The sequence below is a fragment of the Nymphalis io genome, chromosome 18, assembly GCF_905147045.1.
Source record: "Nymphalis io chromosome 18, ilAglIoxx1.1, whole genome shotgun sequence".
Lineage (NCBI taxonomy): Eukaryota > Metazoa > Arthropoda > Insecta > Lepidoptera > Nymphalidae > Nymphalis > Nymphalis io.
In genome coordinates, this window is record NC_065905.1 from 11,429,096 (window position 1) to 11,449,643 (window position 20,548).

Consider the following 20,548-nt stretch of genomic DNA (forward strand, 5'->3'; position numbering starts at 1 on the left):
TGACCCCGACGTGATTTGAACACGCAACCTTCTGATCTGGAGTCAGACGCGCTACCGTTGCGCCACGGAGTCCTATGAAGATTCGAGTGAAATCATCATCTTCAAGCAATATTCGCGTAAAACGAACAACGCGACTTCACTTTTCCTGGTCTTTGTTCCTTGGTGACTTCTCAGTCTCACTGACACCTCGTCTCCGGAGATTGTGGTGCTCTTTTCTCATTATTCAATTAATAAAATTCCGTCGAAATACTAAAGAGTTTAGCCCTTAGCATTTATTATTATCGAAACCCCTTAATGGGTAGTTTACACTTTTTATGACAGTGCACGGACTCATACTATTAATTCTTAATTTAGTCTCAGTGGTCAACCTACTGACAATCTGCTCGAAAAGCGGTATCTATTCAAATCAGATGTAAGAACGCAAATAAACAACATTGAACTTGAATTTAATGTCTATTATTAAAATTACATTTAAATTTTGTTTGTTTCAATTATACGAATTCCTTAATTAATAATTATGTTCTAGTTGTTTACATATTATAATATCTAGTGTCCGACTGAACCTTCTGCTTCGGCGTCGGTCACCTTCAGCCAAACCTTTGGCTTCGACCAAAATGGGGCGGAATTTTTGGCCAAAGTTGAAGGTTGCTAGTAAGTGCCGAATTTGAACGAGCTGTAACGATTACGCGAGAGCGCAATGGAAGAGGTGATTATTTAATTAAGTAGCTATAATTAAGAAGTTCTTGAGAAGGCTAAGTACAAATATTCGGTAGCGAATTTTACTTAACGTGATCTGATGATAGGTTAAAAAATGTGTGCACCAGAATGACAGTTAAAATATTACCAGGATTCAGTACCTATTTAGTACTAACTAATTAGGTATTAACTTTGTTTTTTGCGTTAATTTTTGCACAGTCATTTAATACCTAAACATACATTTTACTAGATTACTAAGGTCAAAATAAAGGTTTAATTAGCAAAAAAAAATATCGAGTAAGTTTAGTAATTATACGTTTGCCCTCGGTCAAAAGTCGGCCCTCGGTCGGACAGCAATACTATACACTACTTTAATGTAGAACTATATTTTCCAATAAATTAATATTTTAAATAAGAAAATATTTCTTTATTGTAATAAAACAGCAATTCAAATATTTTAACTTTATTACAAGTCCTAATCTGTGCCGACTGACGCGTCGGCCCTGAGTGGGCGTAGTTTCTCCAATAGCGGTATAGCGACCCCTACTAGCTCTTCCCACGCGGCCAGTCGGCGACATGGGCCACAATCACATTCTTCTATCTCCCCTTCTTCGAAACCTAAATCTTCTCCTGAATGTCTGCCAAAACATATACACCTTAATCTATGATATCATTAATACAATAAAGTTTGTATGATTGAATGTGCTCATATCAGAAACTGGTAGAAGAAGGCCTGCAGCCCTCGTTAAACGAAGATGTAGATCTTGTTCCAACACGTTAATCAATTTTATCAGAGAGTTTCATCATGATGGTTCCATTCACCGCAGAGTAAGAGAACCGTTGGTACGTATTAGAACCAGCAACTTCGTTAAGATCCATTTGTTCTACCGAATGGATAATTTCCGATCTTAATATTTCAGCTCTAATACTCTACTCTACTCCACGTACAATTTTAATTAGTTTAGTTGTTTTTTTTTTATTTGGAAAAACCACCTTTCATTGTAAAAAATTTCATACAAAATTAAAGCACGTATTTTCCTATTTTGATGTACGTACAGTGATGGTTGTACCTATAAATGTTGTTTAGGGGATGATCAGATAAACAACGCACTGTCTTCTACTTTCTAATGTAGAATTAATCGTAACAGATAGATACAAATCAGCGTTTAATTAAAAAACCGCTACACAACGATCACCTAAATACATATGGCTGATAAAGTTTTAATGGAGTTTTGTGAAGAAAAATAAGGGTGGCATTTACTGAGAAAACGACTTTTTAAATTGATACGGAATATACCTGAATTTGAAAAATAAAAGCTCTATATATTTTACGCTTAAGGAATAATACCTTTCGCCTTCATCGTCGTAATCTTGATCCAAATGCAAGTCTTTTTCAACGCTGTACGCTTTAGCTGTCAAGGGTTTCGGCACGTCGAGCTCGAAGGGCTTGTTCGCTTTATGATTATTATTATCCAAATCAAACTTTACCTGTAACACGAAATGTGTATGAAATATCACGATAACGTCGATTAAAAAACAGCGACAAAGATTGTGTAAAAACGTAAAATAAAAAGTTTACGATTCAACAAAGCTCAGACTAGGACTGCTACATGCTTTTACTGGTGGTAGAGCTTTGTGCAAGCTCGTCTGGGTAGGTACCACCCACTCATCAGATACTACCGCAAAACAGCTGTACTCGGTATTGTTGTGTTCCGGTTTGAAGGATGAGTGAACCAGCGTATTTACAGGCACAAGGGACATAACATCTTAGTTCCCATGTTTGTTGGCGCATTGGCGATATAAGCGATGGTTTAGATTTCTTACAGTGAAAATGTCTATGGGTGCTGGTGACCACTTACCATCAGGTGGACACTTACCATATGCTCGTCCGCCTACCTATTCTATATAAAAAAGATAATTTCTGTTAATTTGTTGGGGTAAGGATTTTTAGCTCTATAGGTTAAATCTTAGAGGGACGAGGGTTTATTGACCTACCTGATGATGGTTCGAAATCTGCGGATCACTTGCACGTCTATCACCTAGTTTAGACGCTTCGCACGCCGTGAAAACTGATTCATCGTCTGAAATACCAAATACATGTGGATATTATGTTGTTATTATTATTATTATGTAAATCTGTTATAACAAGAGAGTAATATCCAAAAATTTAAACGCTTTCTTTTATGTAATAGTATTTCGCTTAAGTTTTTAATAGGTACACAATAAAACAAATTTGTTTCGCGAGTAGCCAAAACCTAACACTTCAACATGGTAAATCTTCTGTAAAATTCGTAAAAAATATGAGTAATACTTTAGTCAAAAGCGGCACCTCGTTGATAGATATTATTTTGTACACAATTTTGTTTTATTAACAATGACTAATTGAAATAAATACGTTATTGTTAACGTTATTGGAAACATGTTAATGTTATTGGAGACACTTCTGGATTAGTCATTTTATTTGCAAACGTAAAGATTGGCATAACTATGCTACTATATATAATATTAATAATAAAAGAAGTTCATTGTCTGAAAATGCTACATTTGGAACAGAAAACCATTATGTATGAATGAAATTTATATAACTGAATCTACGCATTATTCTTAATATTAGACATTGGATTCTTAATGTATAATATTATGTATGAAAAAAAAGATTTTAGTTTGTAAAAAAAAAAAGTTTGACCCCGACGTGATTTGAACACGCAACCTTCTGATCTGGAGTCAGACGCGCTACCGTTGCGCCACGGAGTCTTGTGAAGATTGCAATGAAATAATCGTTCATATTAATTGCATAATTGTTATCAAATTGGAATTCTATTGTTGTCATAAATATATTTAACTATATATTTGGTTAATATATATTTATTATTTTTATTAGCTGAAAATGTTATCATCATATGATAAAAAATAATTTGATTTTACGATTATTAACATTCAAACAGCATACTCAGGAATGTTAGGTAATTTTAATTACTTATAAACGCAAGTTTAGATTTTTTTTTTTAAATAGACGTAACATCTGTTGAATTTCTTAGACGAATGGACGCTTAGAAAATTACAAGAAATATTCGTATTTCTCATTGAGATAACAAAAATATGTATGTCCCTAAATTAAATAAAGAATGAAAAAAAACAATTACAAGCTTAGGTTTAGGTTATAAGGGTAAGTAAGACGATCGATTGATTGTCGCTCATGCGTAAACAGACTATTTGTACATTATATATTATAAATGCAAAGGTATGGTTGTTGGTTTGTCCGTTATCCAACGACTTAATTATATTAATGAGTACTTACACGTAACATATTATTATATTTTTAATACTATACATATATATAAAGAGACTTAGTTATACAATTTACAAGGATAAAACAAAAAGACTCTATATATCTATATACTCCAGATGTTGGCGTCATTACACCTGAGTTAGGTAAAAGCCAGCTCTTGGGTCATACTTTGGGTCCAGATTGGTGGAGCGATCTCTTAAGCCTTTGTATTGGACAGTTTTGGGGCGAACTTATCACTCAATAGACGCTACATTTTATATCGGAAAATAGAAGGCAGCGAAGTCGCAGGGATAGGCGAGTAGTACATATCTCCGAACCAACCTACGTTAAATGTCAATCAGTAAGATGTTGTAGTCCAAGTTGATGATAAAAAATTAGTATGATGTTGTTGTGAGATAAAAATAAGAAAATGAAAATTCAATTATTAAGATATTATAAACGTTATATAGCGGGTGATTAGATAAACAGTCTTGTGTCTTCTCCTTTGAATGTCAAATCAATGATGACAGAAAGGAAGAAATCAGTTTTTTTTTTCGGATTGTCTAGTACTGTTGGCCTTACTGGCCTCTACAGCGTCACCGGGCGGGATGGGCGAGTTGAACTCAGCCGGATGTTGGGAGCCACACTGGGCTCAAGAGAGATGGGCGTCCTAAGGGTGCCTCCCGTGAGGCCGGACCTCGGCTTAGGACTCCGTTGAAATCGGAATCAAAGATGACAGAAAGGAAGAAATCAGTGTTAACTAAAAAGTTGCTTGGCAGTACTTATAAGTATCTAAGGAGTCCTTATTTATGAATAACATATTATAAGTACTTTCTAGCGATTCTTTTCTTCGCCGTCGACCACGGCACAGATATATTAACACAATTTATAAAGCGCTTCTAAGCGCTTTAAGTTCTATTTCTGCCTGTTTATATGTACAGACATTCTGTGTTTTTAATATTTTTTTTTTATTTTTATATACATAACTAAGCACACGTGTAAGGAGTAGCCTAGTTATTTTACAAAACTGATTATTATGTATATATATACATATACCTATACACATATTTTAATTACCTAAATTAATCTTCGTTGGAACTTACCAATAAACAAGGCGAGAGCGGCGGCTACCTGATGCGCGTGTCCCGGCTCGAGCGGGCGGTGCGCGTGCGCGTTCCACAGCGCGCGCGCGAGCAGCGCGGCGGCGGGCACGTCGCGCGCGTGCGCCGCCGAGCACAGCGCGCGCGCCGCCGCGCCCGCGCCGCCCGCGCCGCCCGCCCCGCACACGTTCACCAGCACGCCCGCCGCCGCGCAACGCACGCTCGAATCCTCTGCCCGTGACACACTCGGTCACTTTATTATAATACGCCATCAAATTATAATTTTTTCGAGAGAAATTTGCCGCTTCAAACTAACATTCACTTATTTCCGCTATACATGGAGGCTTATGTAGAATTGGTAGTTCTTTTTAATATTTTTCTTAGTCTATCTAAAAATGTATTATTGCAATTATAATACAGCAATAAATACCAGATATCTCTACAGAATGCAACCAGAGATTAGGTCATTACTCGTTTATAATTGTTATGTCAAGTTAATTTATACTTCCATATATCTTCTCATCCTAATGAGGATGGTATCAATTTAGGTGTGCTTACACGAAACAGTACAACTGTTGGGCCGCCGTCGTTAGAAATCACCACCAAATAAAAGTCTACTCCTCGTTGAAGAAGAAAGTGAAGAGCCTCCTCCATCACGTTACTCAACTGTGAGTTTGTTTACACAGACCCATGACCCGTTTCATCCGATACATGCAGGTTGTCTCGTGATAAATAATTGAATATTTACAAAGGAAAATACTATAACTATATATAATCGAGTACGAAATACAAAATTAAACACTAAAACTTAAAGGTGCTTACTCGGAATTGAACTAACAATCTTCTGTTAAGATCCTCGTTTTACGTTTATACACTATACCATATCCATACCTAACCTAACCATTCCCAACTAAGTATGTTGAAGATACAGTACCGTGTTGTTGGAACGGCGGGAGAGCAGTGAGAGCGCCCTCCAACACGATGAGCTGTGCGGCGTGCGCGGAGCGGGAGAGGTTCCCGAGCACGCGTATCGCCTCGCAGGCTGATGTTCCACTACCACGTATCCAACGACACGTTGCTGAAATATTCTTATATTGTTAATTAAAAAAAGGATGTTAATATACTTAGTAACAAAAGACCGACGACATTTTACCGTCTACCCACCTTTACACATAAGTTCTAGAGTATGATTTTGAGGGCTCCCGGCAGAAGGTTCGAGATAGAAGGTGATGTTGTTAAGCGTAGCTAATACCGCCATAGCCAGTTCTTCGCGTCTTTCTAACCAAGTATTTCGTTCTTTTTCTGGCAAATCGATTATCTGTAGAAAATAATATTAGTACGTCTTAGAAAAGCTAATATTACTTTATATATATATATATATATATATATATATATATATATTTGCCGAGAGGGCAAATGACTCTACTCCACCTAATGGTAAGTGGTAGTAGAGTCCAAACGCGTCGACGGCCAGTACAGTCTGCACTGGGAAGAATGTTCTGCACTAGCCGCCTTCGCGTTGCCGGCCCGCAAGATACCTCTTCACGCCTCGTTTGAAGGAACTCGGGTTCTACTATGCAACTAAGCCCACTATTAAACACCTCAATCTTAAAGCGAATCTTCACAACCAAAAAAACACGAACTTATTCAAATTCGCGACCAATCAGTGGACTAGCCAACGTTATAAATATTATAGTGTTCAGTGTATACACAAAAACTGATACAATCTCTATTTTCTCAGTGTCATAATTCGATAGGACGACAATTCAACAAGATCGAAGATAGACCAGCAACAGGACCAACGTCGATACATGATTTCTGAAACACGGAAACGAAACTTTCCATATCTGCACGGCAAGAATTGCTTGGAGGAAAATCCTATGCATTTTGTTGACTCGACCCGGGCTATAAACAGTACTTCACGATCTTTTTTTTCAGCCTTCTGCCGTCCACTGCTGGACGAAAGCCATAGAACGCCAACCATCCCGATCTTGGGGAGTCCGCATCCACTTCACAATCTAAAGCTGTACAAGCTAGACACTAGACCAGTGATTCTCACCCTTTTTTTTGTTGGGGCCCACTTTTAACGTTTTCGATAATCACAAAAAATCACAAAAAAAATATAAGTTTGAAAATTATTTACTTACCTATACACACTGCGTAAAATAGATAACGAACCCAATCAAATTATATGGATTTAAAAATATCTATTCCTGTTAAAAGGATTTTTCTTTTTAAATCATATTATTTAATAATATTAACAGAACTATGTGTAAAATTTGGCGGCACACTTTTAGAATTTCTCGGCACACAAAAGTGCACAGTGGTTGAGAATCACTGCAATAGACCATCGAGGCGGTTAAGAGTTACAACAAAAACAGTTACACAATATGAATACCTTATTGTCCGGCGGTTTCTCAGCCAAGTCGAGACATGACAGAAGAGCCCGGACTGTTCTTTCAGCATGATTGGCTGCCAAACCTCTTCCAGCGAGTTCAGCGAGACACAAGTTCGCTATTATTCGGACTGTCTAAATATGTCACAAACAAATAAACCAGAATTAAACTAATGACATTACATTTGTAATTCAAATATGTTCAAAAAGTATAAAACATACAAATTTCTATTTATTTTCATATAAATAATAAATATAACGCTGTGAACAACATTACAAAGTAGATACATTATTATTTCGTAAATTATTGTTTATTACGACACCAACTTAATAATATTCAAGTTTAATGTATACACGAATATTCACCGAAAATTTATGTTATAAATACTAACACGGGTTATTATATATTTAATAAATTTCTTTTGGAGGTCTAAATTATATATTTTCTGTATATTTTGTTATCCTGCGACTCCATGATATGTTCCTACCCCGTTTCTTAGGCTAACTCTATATTATATTTTATTATGATCGTTTCTGTAATGTTTCAGTAACAAACAGGTAGAATGACTTTTGCATTTATGATATTAATGTAATGAATTACAAGTATACTTACTTTTATTAGAACATCTTCATTTGAGCCGTCGGATCCACCAAGATCGGAGCCTTAACAATAGAATTCTTTTTTAATCGCATAATTTAAAAAAAAAATACCTTACAAAATACCTACGAGTGTTGTTTAAGCGAAAGAAGCGCTTTATAAATTGTGTTAATACATCTCTTGGTCGACGACGAAGAAAAGAATCGCTAGAAAGTACTTATAATATGTTATTCATAAATAAGTAAGGACTTAGATACTTATAAGTACTGCCAAGCAACTTTTTAGTTAACACACAACACATATTTTACCGCAAAACTGCAGTGTTTTGTATTGTTGCGTTCTGGTTTGAAGGGTGAGTGAGCCAGTTCAGCTACAGGCACAAGGGACTTAACATCTTAGTTCCCAAGGTTAATGGCGCATTGGCGATGGAAGGGATGGTTAATATTTCTTACAGTATCAATCTATAAGCAATTGTGCCATTTTCCAGTCTGTCTATCTATTTGAAATAAAAATAAAATAAAAACAAGATAATAGTTTTGATATACCTACCTACTTATATGGACGAGGGCTTAATGGTTAATAATGTTTGTAATATCTGAAACGACGTAACCTGCTCAAAGCTAAACCTATAATATATATATTATATTATATTTTTTCCTAGATTCTCAATATTATCGCAACCACATGGTATCATATAAAATCAGTGTCACACATGACATACCTCACTCATACTGAGTAGTTTAGCCATTGTAGCAAGCCACTGACGCAGATTTTCAATAAAAAATTTTAATTAATTATTGTATTTTCAGTTTAAACAAATTTATTTATTATTAATTTTCTTCTTTCTAAATTTATTTAATCCTTTCTTCACTCTGTATGATCGAGACACGAATGGTACAACTACATACGAAGGAATCATCAGATCACTCACCAACTAAATGGCGATCGGGATCAGAATCCGATTCCCTCGTTTCATTTTCGTTTCTCTGCGCGTACGACTCCAGTATCGTCAGAAGGACGTCCACTCCACCCACCTCATTGTAGATCTGATAGAAATAATTAGTAGTATTTAATACTTATAATTATAATTCATCTCGTGCTTTACGGTGAAGGAAAACATCGTGAGGAAACCTGCATGTGTCTAATTTCACTGAAATTCTGCCACATGTGTATTCCACCAACCCGCATTGGAGCAGCGTGGTGGAATAACCTTCTCCTCAAAAAGAGGAGAGGAGGCCTTTAGCCCAGCAGTGGGACATTCACAGGCTATTACGGTTACGGTTATTTAATACTTTCAAAGAAGAACTCGAAAGTCTATTTACATAGTAAGGGAGTAATTTAATTGTCTCACATTGATCCTCGCCTGTTCGTCCGCGGCGGCCATGTTCCCGAGCGTGTAGGCGAGGCGCACGGCGAGCGGCGCCCGCGACGCGCACGCCGCCAGCGACGTGAGCAGCGCGCGCGCGCTCGCCGGCGACGCGCACAGCCACGCGCAGCATGTTTCATCAGCTGACAGGACACTACTCCAAAATTGTTTTTATTTACTTAAAATACTAATAGGCACATAGTATAAATTTGGTATATTAATTACAGTATGTCATAATACATAGGCGTGTACGTGTTTACATACGACGTTAATTGAATCGAATTCTCTCTTTCTCTTAAGCTAAAGAGGACCGAACTGAAGAATCGACCAATTCCAATTTCAGTAGTTATAAATAAAAAAGGCAATTATTTATGCGAAATCGGAACTGATCTTTATTATTTTTATTTTTTTGTTTTTTTTTTTGTTTTAAATTGTAGTTCATTTGGGACTACGATTTATAACAATAGTCGTTTTACTATACCTATTAGTAACTACAGACAGTTGCGACCCGATACTCATAAAGCTACCGCCTCTCCATACTAGTTATTAAGTTAAGTACGACCAAAGTAGTTCGAGGGAGTCGTAAGCTACTTACCTAAGACACCTCGCAACGTTGGTGAGAACGTCTCTGTCGGTGTGCAGCGTGAGCGCGGCGAGCAGCTCGCTGAGCGCGCCGCACGCGGCGAACGCGCGCCCCCACTCCCCCCGCTCCCCGCCCGCTCCGCTATCCGCGCCCTCCCCGCTCCCCGCCAGGTTACGCAGCGCGCCCGTCACTTGATACAGCGCGTGAGTTGCCTGTTCAGATACTTGGCGCGGTCTCTCCGCTTTCTACGATTTAAAAAAAAACACTAAAATATTTGTATACCTACATAGAAACTGTACATAAACAAAAAATACTTCTATTAATGAACTTAATAATAAATATACTACATCAGTATCCGTAATACTTCTTAAGATTTACCGCATTATTTAGTATCTTAAGATGTAAGGCAGTTAGGTGCAGCGCGCCTGCGCGATGCGCTAACGCACACAGTCGCGGCTCCAGAGTCAAAAAACGCAACGCACCCGCTGCGTACACGCAGCACTCGCTTTCATTAACTGGATCTATTCGACCGCAGCCTTCTACTACTAAGTCTGTTGAAAAAAAAAAGAAGTTTTTAACGACTACGTAAGAATTGCGAAAATAATAAAAGTAATAAATTTTAAAAAAACTTACCGAGAAGATCACTGTTTCTGAAGAAATGATCATTCTTGTCGTTCCTTGAAATTTTAAACACCAACTTACAAGCGGCCGCTAAATGTGCTCCAGTAACACGCATCTTTATATTTTGGAACCAAAACAAACAACGACAACATTAATCATTATAAATATGAGTAATCTCTTTGTATATGATACAATTTAAATAATTTCACATATATTATAATTATACAGAAGGACCCAAAAAAAAACTCACATTTGACAGGCGAATAAAGTATGTTTTGCTGTACAAACTACAAATATCACCGACTACTATTACAGGAATCGTAAAATAAATCCTATAGTTGATGGCTTATTGATAATATGATTATGTACTAGACTATATATACACTAACTATGTATTAGAAATCATTTAACTTCTCACAATGTCAATGTCTTTTGGCAGAAACTACCTCCATCAAGACTCCTATTTCCCCATGGCCTACTTATTATAAACAGGTAATATTACTAACCGTAAGCATCGCCGTGGCTATGGCCACTAATATCCGTTCGTCGTCGCTTTCTATATGTTTATATAACGAATGAAGTACTAGATCTCGAAGACTATTGGCCGGAGAATGCTTTGCAATGTTACATTGAAGAGCTTGCATTAGCATTAGAACATTCTCCGAATTCCGATTTTTACTCGAGAGCGCTTCAGCTAACTCCAACACTGTCATGCTGAAAAATTTATTTAAGTATCATACCTAAATAGAAAATATTGACGAGACGTTTGGCGTGATTGGTGGATGCTTGCCTTTCACGTTGAAGATTGTGGGTTCGATTCCCACCCAGGACAGATATTTGTGTGCACGAACATGTCTGTTTGTCCTGAGTCTGGATGTAATTATCTATATAAGTATGTATTTACAAAAGAAAAATAGTATATATAGTATATCAGTTTTCTGGTTTCCATTGTACAAGCTCTGTACAAGCTTAATTTGGGATCAGATGGCCGTGTGTAAAAATGTCCTAAGATATTATTATTATTATAAATACATCTTATGTTCGAATAATATCGACAAAAACTGTTTCAAATCTTACTTATCATAATCGTCGTTCGATGGATTTGGTAATTGTACTGCGAGATGCTTAACTGTGACCTCTCCGAGACCGGGCTCTGACTCAAATGATTTTGAAAACATCATTTGACTTCTTTTAATAGAAGTATCAGGACTGGACGCTGAAATATTAAACGGCTCAAATACAACATTCACTAATATCTTATTAACTTTTTTTTTAAAACATTTAGATGTAGTAAATCTACTTTCAATTTAGTTATTTGCAATTATGGAATTATTTTCTTACGCGTAATCAAATGAACGATTGATTTTTCATCGATCGATATATCACGTGATTCTAATGGCTTCGTTACATGAATTGACTGCGCTAAATCCAAATTTGCATTAGAGGCTGGAAAATATGTTATTTTCTAAATTATCTTGAATTACTTTTACAATAAGAAATAAAGAGGATTAAATAGTACAAAAATGGATCATAATTTCCTAATCATCAATTAAAAAAGTAAATACCACCCCATCTTACTGACAACGTTACAAGTTTCATCGTTCCCTTGTCTTAAATATTACGGCCGGTGCCATATTTTATAGCGATCTAAGAAATTATATAAACTTTTCCAGTCGTTTTCGTCGTGGCTGATGGCAATTTGAATTGAAAGTGTTTTTTCTGACTGCTGGTATATGGCCCACCCTCATACCCACCATCATACTATTGATTGAAGCCTTGTGATTACATTCTGTGATAGTTAGGCTCTCATATGACGTACGAATTGAACTGTTGTGGCCCTATGATACTCTGCTGGAAACCACACGATTTTATTGTTGTTGTGTAACTGGGTCGCAAAATTCGTATTGTTTCCATTCAATATTGTAAGATAACAATAGTTCTAGAAATCGGCGAAGTTAGTAAAATACCATCGCCCGATTGTCCTGTTGTGTTCCTACGATGTAGCGGCTTACTTCTACCGCTGAGGTGAGGCAGCTTGGGGAAACCGCTCCATCCATCACCCGAGCGATCTTGAGTTGGTCGTGTTCGTACCTGATGATAGATAATGGTCTACTTGTATTCTCTGGATATAAGATTACGATAGCAATAATAAAATAAACAGAAGTGCTTAAATTACTGACAATATTAGTAAAAGGCATCAATGTACTAAATTTAAACACTAATCATAAATTACTTATACGACGTACGTACTTGGTTTACCGTCAATATTGGTAAAAAATTGTCATCGATTGGCAAATTATTATTTTTTGTAAAGAAAAAATAATTGCAGTTACTTACTGCTTTCTTTTTAACACTTGGTTGATTATCAGAAAAAAAATCTTCTTTTGCATCATCTTCATCAAGGCTACCGTAATGTACGGCGGACGTAATGAGCGCGTCTTCGTTACTCTCATCCAGGGTGAGGTATTTGAGGCTGTAAATATTGGTAAATCATATTTAATGACTTCGGCTACTAGTCATTTTGACCTATATTCCTACAGCAACGAATATGTAATTATTAATATTTGAATATATAAAAACAGACGATAATATACTCTGATAACCATTTCGAATTATTTTCTACTGTATTATAGAAAATCGGTTACTCAAACGCGCTAGGCGGCCGGGTGTCCTTCTTGCGCGCGCGTTCAGTGAACAGTGTGCGTTGCGGCTCCCGCGGTGTGAACGGGCGGCGCGTACGCAGTGGGCGGAGAACGCTCAGCCCTGATCCACTCGATATACTGTTCATTTCTACGCAAAAGAAAAAACACTTTTCAAATAAACAGTTAAAGTATTTTTTGTTTATTTTTTTTTAAATATAAAGTATATTTAAAAAATCTACGTTTAATCTTCTTTTTTAGGGTACCCGACACCCCAGAATATGAAATTGTGTTTTTTCGATGGTACTATGAGAGACGCGTACACCTAAGTGACAACAAATGTACGAAGCTTAAACTCAATCATATTGACTACAAACGTAAGCAATTACTTTATAAAGTCTATAGACATATATATTGTACATATAGACTTATATAAAGTCTCACGTAATTTAAATTCTCATTAATGTAATTCAAATAACTATTGAAATATATATAACATAACAACGTCGTAGCAGATTCTTAGAATGTGGAGCTACATCAGTAACCATGACAACGCCTTAGCTACAACAGCTTACAGAACCAACAACTAAGCTAACCTTTGCACAAAGTTCAATTAACCCTAAAACCCTATTTTGGTGATCGTATGTCACTACGAATAAGACATATTCATGTGATTTCTGAACGGGGTCGTACTATAGAATGGCCGAGTTCACATGTCAATGACTTACATCCACCCTGAAATGTTAATCGAAGTCAAATTAACTAACTTTAACATTAATCTGAATGCTCATTGGTCGACTGCAGCTTATGATAATAGGTGACCAATCAGCTTTCAGTATTTAGCCGTTTAGACCAGTTAATATATTAGAGTTTAACATGTAACTTTGTAACAATTAAACTGCGAGACAGATAAGAAAGTATAACGGTTAGAATAAAGCAGATTTTTTAACTTTGACGAAATGTGCGAAGAAAACTGTGAATACAATTTATGAAACTCTAAATCTTAATTCGCATAATTAAAAATTCATAATAAACGAAAGAAATATTTGTTATCTCTTTATTTATAGAACAAATCTGTAATTTCCTTAATATACTGTAATAACTTTTACTTTATTTTGGAGTCCAATAATACATAAACAACTAGTTCTCGCCCGCATGATAGGAAGGGGAAGGGGATGATTGACAGGTGTTAGGTATGATAAAAGTAACCCTTGGGGCTTCAGCTTACTCTATACCAAAATTTATCAAAATCGGTTCAGTGGTTTAGCCGTGAAAGCGTAGCGGACAGGCAAAATTACTTTTCCATTTATAATATTAATATATAGTATAGACATCTGCGCATCCAATCGGATTATGAAAATGAGGAAAGTCTAACCCATAGTGGTTGTAATTTTTGAGAATGAGTTTACTTACCCTTAAAATTGGAAAACAGCAATTCAAATTGTACAGTTTGGTGTCAAGATCATATAAAAGAGCGGTGCCTACCGTGCGTAAAACGCGCCTTTAATATAAGTGGCAATATATACTCGTATATAAAGCCGAGTTGGCCTACTGGTTAGAATGCGTGAATCTTAACCGATAATCGTAGGCTCAAACCTGGACAAGCACCACTGAATTTTTATGTGCTTAATTTGTGTTTTTGTGTTTATAATTCATCTCGTGCTTGACGCTGAAGGAAAACATCGTGAGGAAACCTGCATGTGTCTAATTTCATTGAAATTATGTCACATGTGTATTCTACCAACCCGCATTAGAGCAGCGTGGTGGAATAAGCTCTAAACCTTCTCCTCAAAAAGAGAGGAGGCCTTTAGCCCAGCAGTGGGACATTCACAGGCTGTTACGGTACGGTACGGTATATAAAATTTATATAGAATCGTATTACGTATTTCGTGTTTATATTACGATGACGCAATTGTGAAAAGAACAAAGAAATACTCTTATCGCGTGACAGCAACGTGTCAGTGTTCACAATATATCGCGGTGAATACATAAAGTACTGTGATGTCGCTTTTCGAATCATCGTTTACAACATGCTATGTATATGTGTGTCTTTGATTGCTTGGTTTTTTTTTTTTTTTTATAGTATAGGAAGGCGGACGAGCATATGGGCCACCTGATGGTAAGTGGTCACCAACGCTCTTAGACATTAGCATTGTAAGAAATGTCAACCATCGCTTACATATCCAATGCGCCACCAACCTTGGGAACTAAGATTTTATGTCCCTTGTGCCTGTAATTACACTGGCTCACTCACCCTTCAAACCGGAACACAACAATATCAAGTATTGCTGTTTTGCGGTAGAATATCTGATGAGTGGGTGGTACCTACCCAGACGAGCTTGCACAAAGCCCTACCACCAGTAAATTGGTACATGGCAATATCACTAAATCCTTATAATGCTCAACTACAACTGGTGGTAGGGCTTTGTGCAAGCTCGTCTGGGTAGGTACCACCCACTCATCAGATATTCTACCGCAAAACAGCAATACTTGATATTGTTGTGTTCCGGTTTGAAGGGTGAGTGAGCCAGTGTAATTACAGGCACAAGGGACATAAAATCTTAGTTCCCAAGGTTGGTGGCGCATTGGATATGTAAGCGATGGTTGACATTTCTTACAATGCTAATGTCTAAGAGCGTTTCAGATTTTATAGGATTATAATTTCATAAGTTCACAAGTAAATAAAATGAGATGAGGGCTTATTCGAGATTGTAGTTTAGTTTGTAATTATGTACATACTACACGTATGCTTGCACAAGTGTGTCCAGTGGAACTGCAGACCGTGACGAATCACTACCGGAGTGACATCAGAAATAGGACCGACGGCTTTTATTGCTATTTACTATGTTTATGCAAAAGTTTAGCCGTGGAGTACCGGCTTAGAATAGTACTCCCCCAATCTCATCCCGTGGGTGTCGTAAGAGGCGACTGAGGGACGGGGAAAAGGGGGGATGGGCAGCAGCGTCCCCCCTCCCATAAACATCTTACCCCCTACTGCGCTCGCCAACACGCCTGCCCAGCGCGGCGAGTATGGGCAAACCCCTCCCTTAATGGCAGATGCGCCCAAAAAAAAGGCCCCCAGTTACCGGCAAGCCCGCTAGGCCCGACCAAGGTAGCGGTCGCGGTATCGGCAGGGCAGGGGGTGCTAAGAATCACCGGTTCACGGCAGGCTACCGTATAAAACGACTGAAAATGGCAACGTATAATGGACACTCGATGAGGCTGGACCATCACCTCGCCGAATTAGAAGTAGAGTTAAGTCATATAAACTGGCATATACTGGGGTTATCTGAAGTCCGAAGACAGGGGGAGGACACGATAACTCTAGAGTCCGGTAACTTACTCTACTTCCGCGAAGGTGATAACCTCTCCCAGGGTGGTGTCGGTTTTCTTGTCAAAAAGGATCTCATTAGCAGCATTGTGGAAATCAGTAGTGTGTCGAATCGGGTAGCGTACCTTGTCCTAAAACTTTCCGACAGGTACTCCCTGAAGGTTGTACAGGTATATGCGCCAACTTCGACATACTCTGATGATGTGGTCGAAGCGATGTACGAGGACATCGCAAAGGCCCTCAACGACACCTCGAGGGCCCACTACAATGTTGTTATGGGAGACTTTAATGCTAAAGTGGGAGTACAAGATAGCGGTGAATCGAAAGTCGGACCTTACGGCTTGGGCTGCAGAAATCACAGGGGGCAAATACTGGTAAACTTTCTCGAAGCACAGGGGCTTTTTTTGATGAATTCTTTCTTTCAAAAGAAGCCTCAGAGGAGGTGGACCTGGCGAAGCCCCGATAACGTGACAAGAAACGAGATAGACTTTATCATTTCGAATAAAAGGCACATATTTAGAGATGTTTCAGTGATCAACAGGTTTAATACCGGAAGTGATCACCGCTTGGTTCGAGGCACTCTAAATATCAACTTAAAAGCCGAAAGATCGAGAATGATGAGGTCTACTCTCCGACCTACCATGCTCCAAGCTGCTCAAGGCTCCGAAAAGTTCCAAATGGAACTTCAAAATCAATTCACCGCGTTGGAAACCATAAGCAGCATTGATGAGAGAACCGACACGCTGGTCAAAATACTGCAAAACACATCCCGCAAGTGTTTTCCGCCACAGAGAAGAGACAACGCACCAAAACTCTCTGCTGAGACACTCGAGCTCATGAGAAAACGACGAGAACTACCATCGTTTTTGTCAGATAAGGCCTTAAACCGAACAATAAAAACGCTGACGCGACGCGATCTCCGACGCTCCAATACCCGTGCCATCAAGGCTGCGATTGAGCAAAATCGGGGATCGAAAGTGTTCGCTCGCAAGTTTGGGAGGCCGCGTCTGACAAAACTTAAAACAGAAAATGGTGGGGTCGTTACCTCTAGGCCTGAGATTATCGGAGAAGTAGAGAGGTTTTATGGGCAGTTGTTCTCTTCAAGATCGGATAAACCCGTGGGAATCAGTATTGATGACCAGCGCGCCCCTCTTATGCGCCATTACTCCGAGGAGCTCCCGGTCGTTGACCAAGGAGAGATTAGGGCGGCTCTAGAACAGCTTAAAAACAACAAAGCTCCGGGAGATGACGGAATCACAACAGAGTTGCTTAAGGCAGGCGGGACTCCGGTCCTGAAAGAGCTAGCAAGCCTCTTTAATTCCGTCATCCAACATGGCAAGACCCCGGAAACGTGGAGCGGGAGTGAGGTGGTACTGTTTTTCAAGAAAGGTGATAAAACCCTCTTGAAAAACTACAGACCAATCTCCCTCCTGAGTCACGTGTATAAGCTGTTCTCAAGAGTCGTCACGAACCGTCTCGCCAGACGACTTGACGAGTTCCAGCCCCCAGAGCAAGCCGGCTTTCGATCAGGCTACAGCACCGTGGACCACATCCATACTGTTCGGCAGATTGTGCAGAAGACCGAAGAGTACAATCAGCCGCTGTGTATGGCATTTGTGGACTACGAGAAAGCCTTCGACTCCATCGAAACCTGGGCAGTGCTCGACTCATTGCAGAGATGTCATATCGATTGGAGATATATCGAGGTACTGAGATGTCTGTACAACGCCGCTACAATGACTGTCCACATCCAGGACTGTAAGACGAAGGCGATCCAACTGCGCAGAGGGGTGAGACAGGGGGATGTAATATCCCCGAAACTGTTCACCAACGCGTTGGAAGACGTTTTCAAAACGCTGGATTGGACTAGGTATGGAGTCAATGTAAACGGCGAGTACATCTCACACCTTCGATTTGCCGACGATATCGTCATCATAGCAGAGTCGCTGGAACAACTCACCGAAATGCTGCGTAGCCTAGGCGAGTCTTCCCGGTGTGTCGGTCTCGGTATGAACTTGGACAAGACCAAGGTCATGTTCAATAGGCATGTCGTGCCGGGACCGATATACGTCGAGGGGAAACCTCTCGAAGTTGTTAGTGAATATACCTACCTAGGACAGATAATACAAGTCGGTAGGAACAACTTCGAGAAGGAAGCCGATCGAAGAATTCGCTTGGGATGGGCAGCATTTGGCAACCTTCGTCAAGTCCTCAAGTCGTCTATACCGCAATGTTTGAAGACGAAAGTCTTCAACCAATGCGTCTTACCTGCCATGACATACGGTGCCGAAACGTGGACACTAACTGCGGGACTAGTCCACAAATTCAAAGTCGCTCAGCGTGCTATGGAGCGAGCTATGCTCGGAGTATCTTTGAAGGATAAGATCAGAAATGAGATTATCCGGAAAAGAACCGGAGTCACCGACATAGCTTGCAAAATTAGCAGGCTGAAGTGGCAGTGGGCTGGTCACGTATGTCGTAGGACCGATGGCCGTTGGAGCAGACGAGTCCTAGAGTGGAGACCGCGAATCGGCAAGCGCAGCGTAGGGCGCCCTCCAGCCAGGTGGACCGACGACCTTAAGAAGGTGGCGGGCACCAACTGGATGCGGAAGGCGGAGGACAGGGAGCTTTGGCGCACCTTGGGAGAGGCCTATGTTCAGCAGTGGACAACGATTGGCTGTTGATTGATTGATTGATGCAAAAGTTTAAGCATCAAATGCAATGCTAATTTATATTGACTATTGCAAGCTAAGAGGTTTTTTATATTATATAGGTTGGCAGACGGGCAAATGGTAACTGGTAACCATAACCCATAAACATTGGCACCGTAAGAAATATTAACCATTTCATACATTACTAATGCGCTACCAATCTTGGTTACTAAGATGTTATGTCAAATGTCAGTTTGCCTGAAATTTCACTGACTCACTCACCCTTTCAACCAGATCACAACAATACTAAATATTGCTGACTAACCCAGACGGGCTTGCACAAAGCCAAGTGAAATTGTTTGTGTAAGAGTTAGAACTGACCTGCACTGATGGCAGCGCGAGCCTCGCTGATGATCTCTGCGGATGTTTTACGTCGAGGCGGCGCATAGAACGGTGCGCCTGCGCCGCGGCGGACGCCTCTTTCATCCATTTATTTCTTATTATTTCTATAAAAATAAAGCAAATTCTTATTATAATACATATATGTAAGCATAGAAAGGCTTGTTACTTTTTCATCATTGGCTCGCTACTTACCGACCGGAAGGCTACAAAAACGGATATAAGGGAAAATGTGTGAAAAATGACAGGTACGAGTATTTCAATAAAAGTAATTTATACGTCAAGAAGAAACGTCTTCTACCCGTAAGCAAAACAAACCGTTACTTGAATATTAACGGAGGGCATTACAATATTTTTAAACTTAAAAAAAATAGTAAAAAAAAAAAATTAAATCTATATTCATTAAAACACAACAATACCTACGCGGGAAATAATACTAGTTATTCCAAATACCACTATCACATAATTATTATGCGTCTGTTTAATACTAGTAGGACATTTAGGGCCCTCAACCTACTTTCACGATCGTTCCAGCCCTTTAACAACCTTATATTAACAACGTTATTGTAATCGATGTTAAGTCGATTAGATAATGTAACTAGCATCGACTGACATACAGATATAATAACAAAACTACATTTTATAAACTACTTGCTACCCGTCCCGGCTTCCCACGTGTAGAAGGTTCTTCAAAAAAGTTCATTGAAAGACAAACCAAACAAAAAACAATGAATTGATGATGTCCTCCTGACCGATTTCGGTCACTGAGGTCTATCTCAAGGGAGACTAGCCAATAGTGCAGGTTATATTGTAGTGCACAGGTGCACTCTCTATATCCTCACTCTAATTCCGGTGAGGCAGCAAATTCGACACGACCGGACAGAGTACGGGCGCAGGACCG

At 39.0% G+C, this 20,548-nt stretch overlaps 1 protein-coding gene and 2 non-coding genes across 3 annotated transcripts; all 3 read right to left on the minus strand.

Annotated features, from left to right (window-relative positions):
• Positions 1–72, minus strand: Trnaw-cca (transfer RNA tryptophan (anticodon CCA)). The gene has a single exon. It is a non-coding gene; the product is annotated as a tRNA-Trp (tRNA).
• Positions 73–1,143: 1,071 nt separating this feature from the next.
• On the minus strand, positions 1,144–19,738 carry LOC126775697 (armadillo repeat-containing protein 2). The gene is made up of 20 exons (XM_050497761.1): positions 19,630–19,738; positions 13,273–13,417; positions 12,965–13,100; positions 12,595–12,718; positions 11,969–12,073; positions 11,705–11,843; positions 11,134–11,341; positions 10,640–10,742; positions 10,385–10,557; positions 10,019–10,251; positions 9,409–9,577; positions 8,989–9,103; positions 8,073–8,122; positions 7,463–7,594; positions 6,229–6,382; positions 5,999–6,142; positions 5,068–5,295; positions 2,692–2,777; positions 2,045–2,184; positions 1,144–1,334 (listed from the first exon to the last, which is right to left on the minus strand). The coding sequence occupies exons 1-20, from the start codon at positions 19,736–19,738 to the stop codon at positions 1,172–1,174; spliced, it is 2,856 nt and encodes a 951-aa protein (XP_050353718.1). The 3' UTR covers positions 1,144–1,171.
• Positions 3,379–3,450, minus strand: Trnaw-cca (transfer RNA tryptophan (anticodon CCA)). The gene has a single exon. It is a non-coding gene; the product is annotated as a tRNA-Trp (tRNA).
• Positions 19,739–20,548: the final 810 nt, after the last annotated feature.

Bases quoted from the DNA above. Each gene is read 5' to 3' on its own strand.
- LOC126775697 (XM_050497761.1), bottom strand. From the start codon at position 19,738: ATGGATGAAAGAGGCGTCCGCCGCGGCGCAGGCGCACCGTTCTATGCG. The intron at 9,578-10,018 runs GTAAGTAGCTTA...ATTTTGGAGTAG, and splicing joins AACGTTGCGAGGTGTCTTAG to TGTCCTGTCAGCTGATGAAA. The intron at 7,595-8,072 runs GTAAGTATACTT...TGACATATTTAG, and splicing joins ATGAAGATGTTCTAATAAAA to ACAGTCCGAATAATAGCGAA.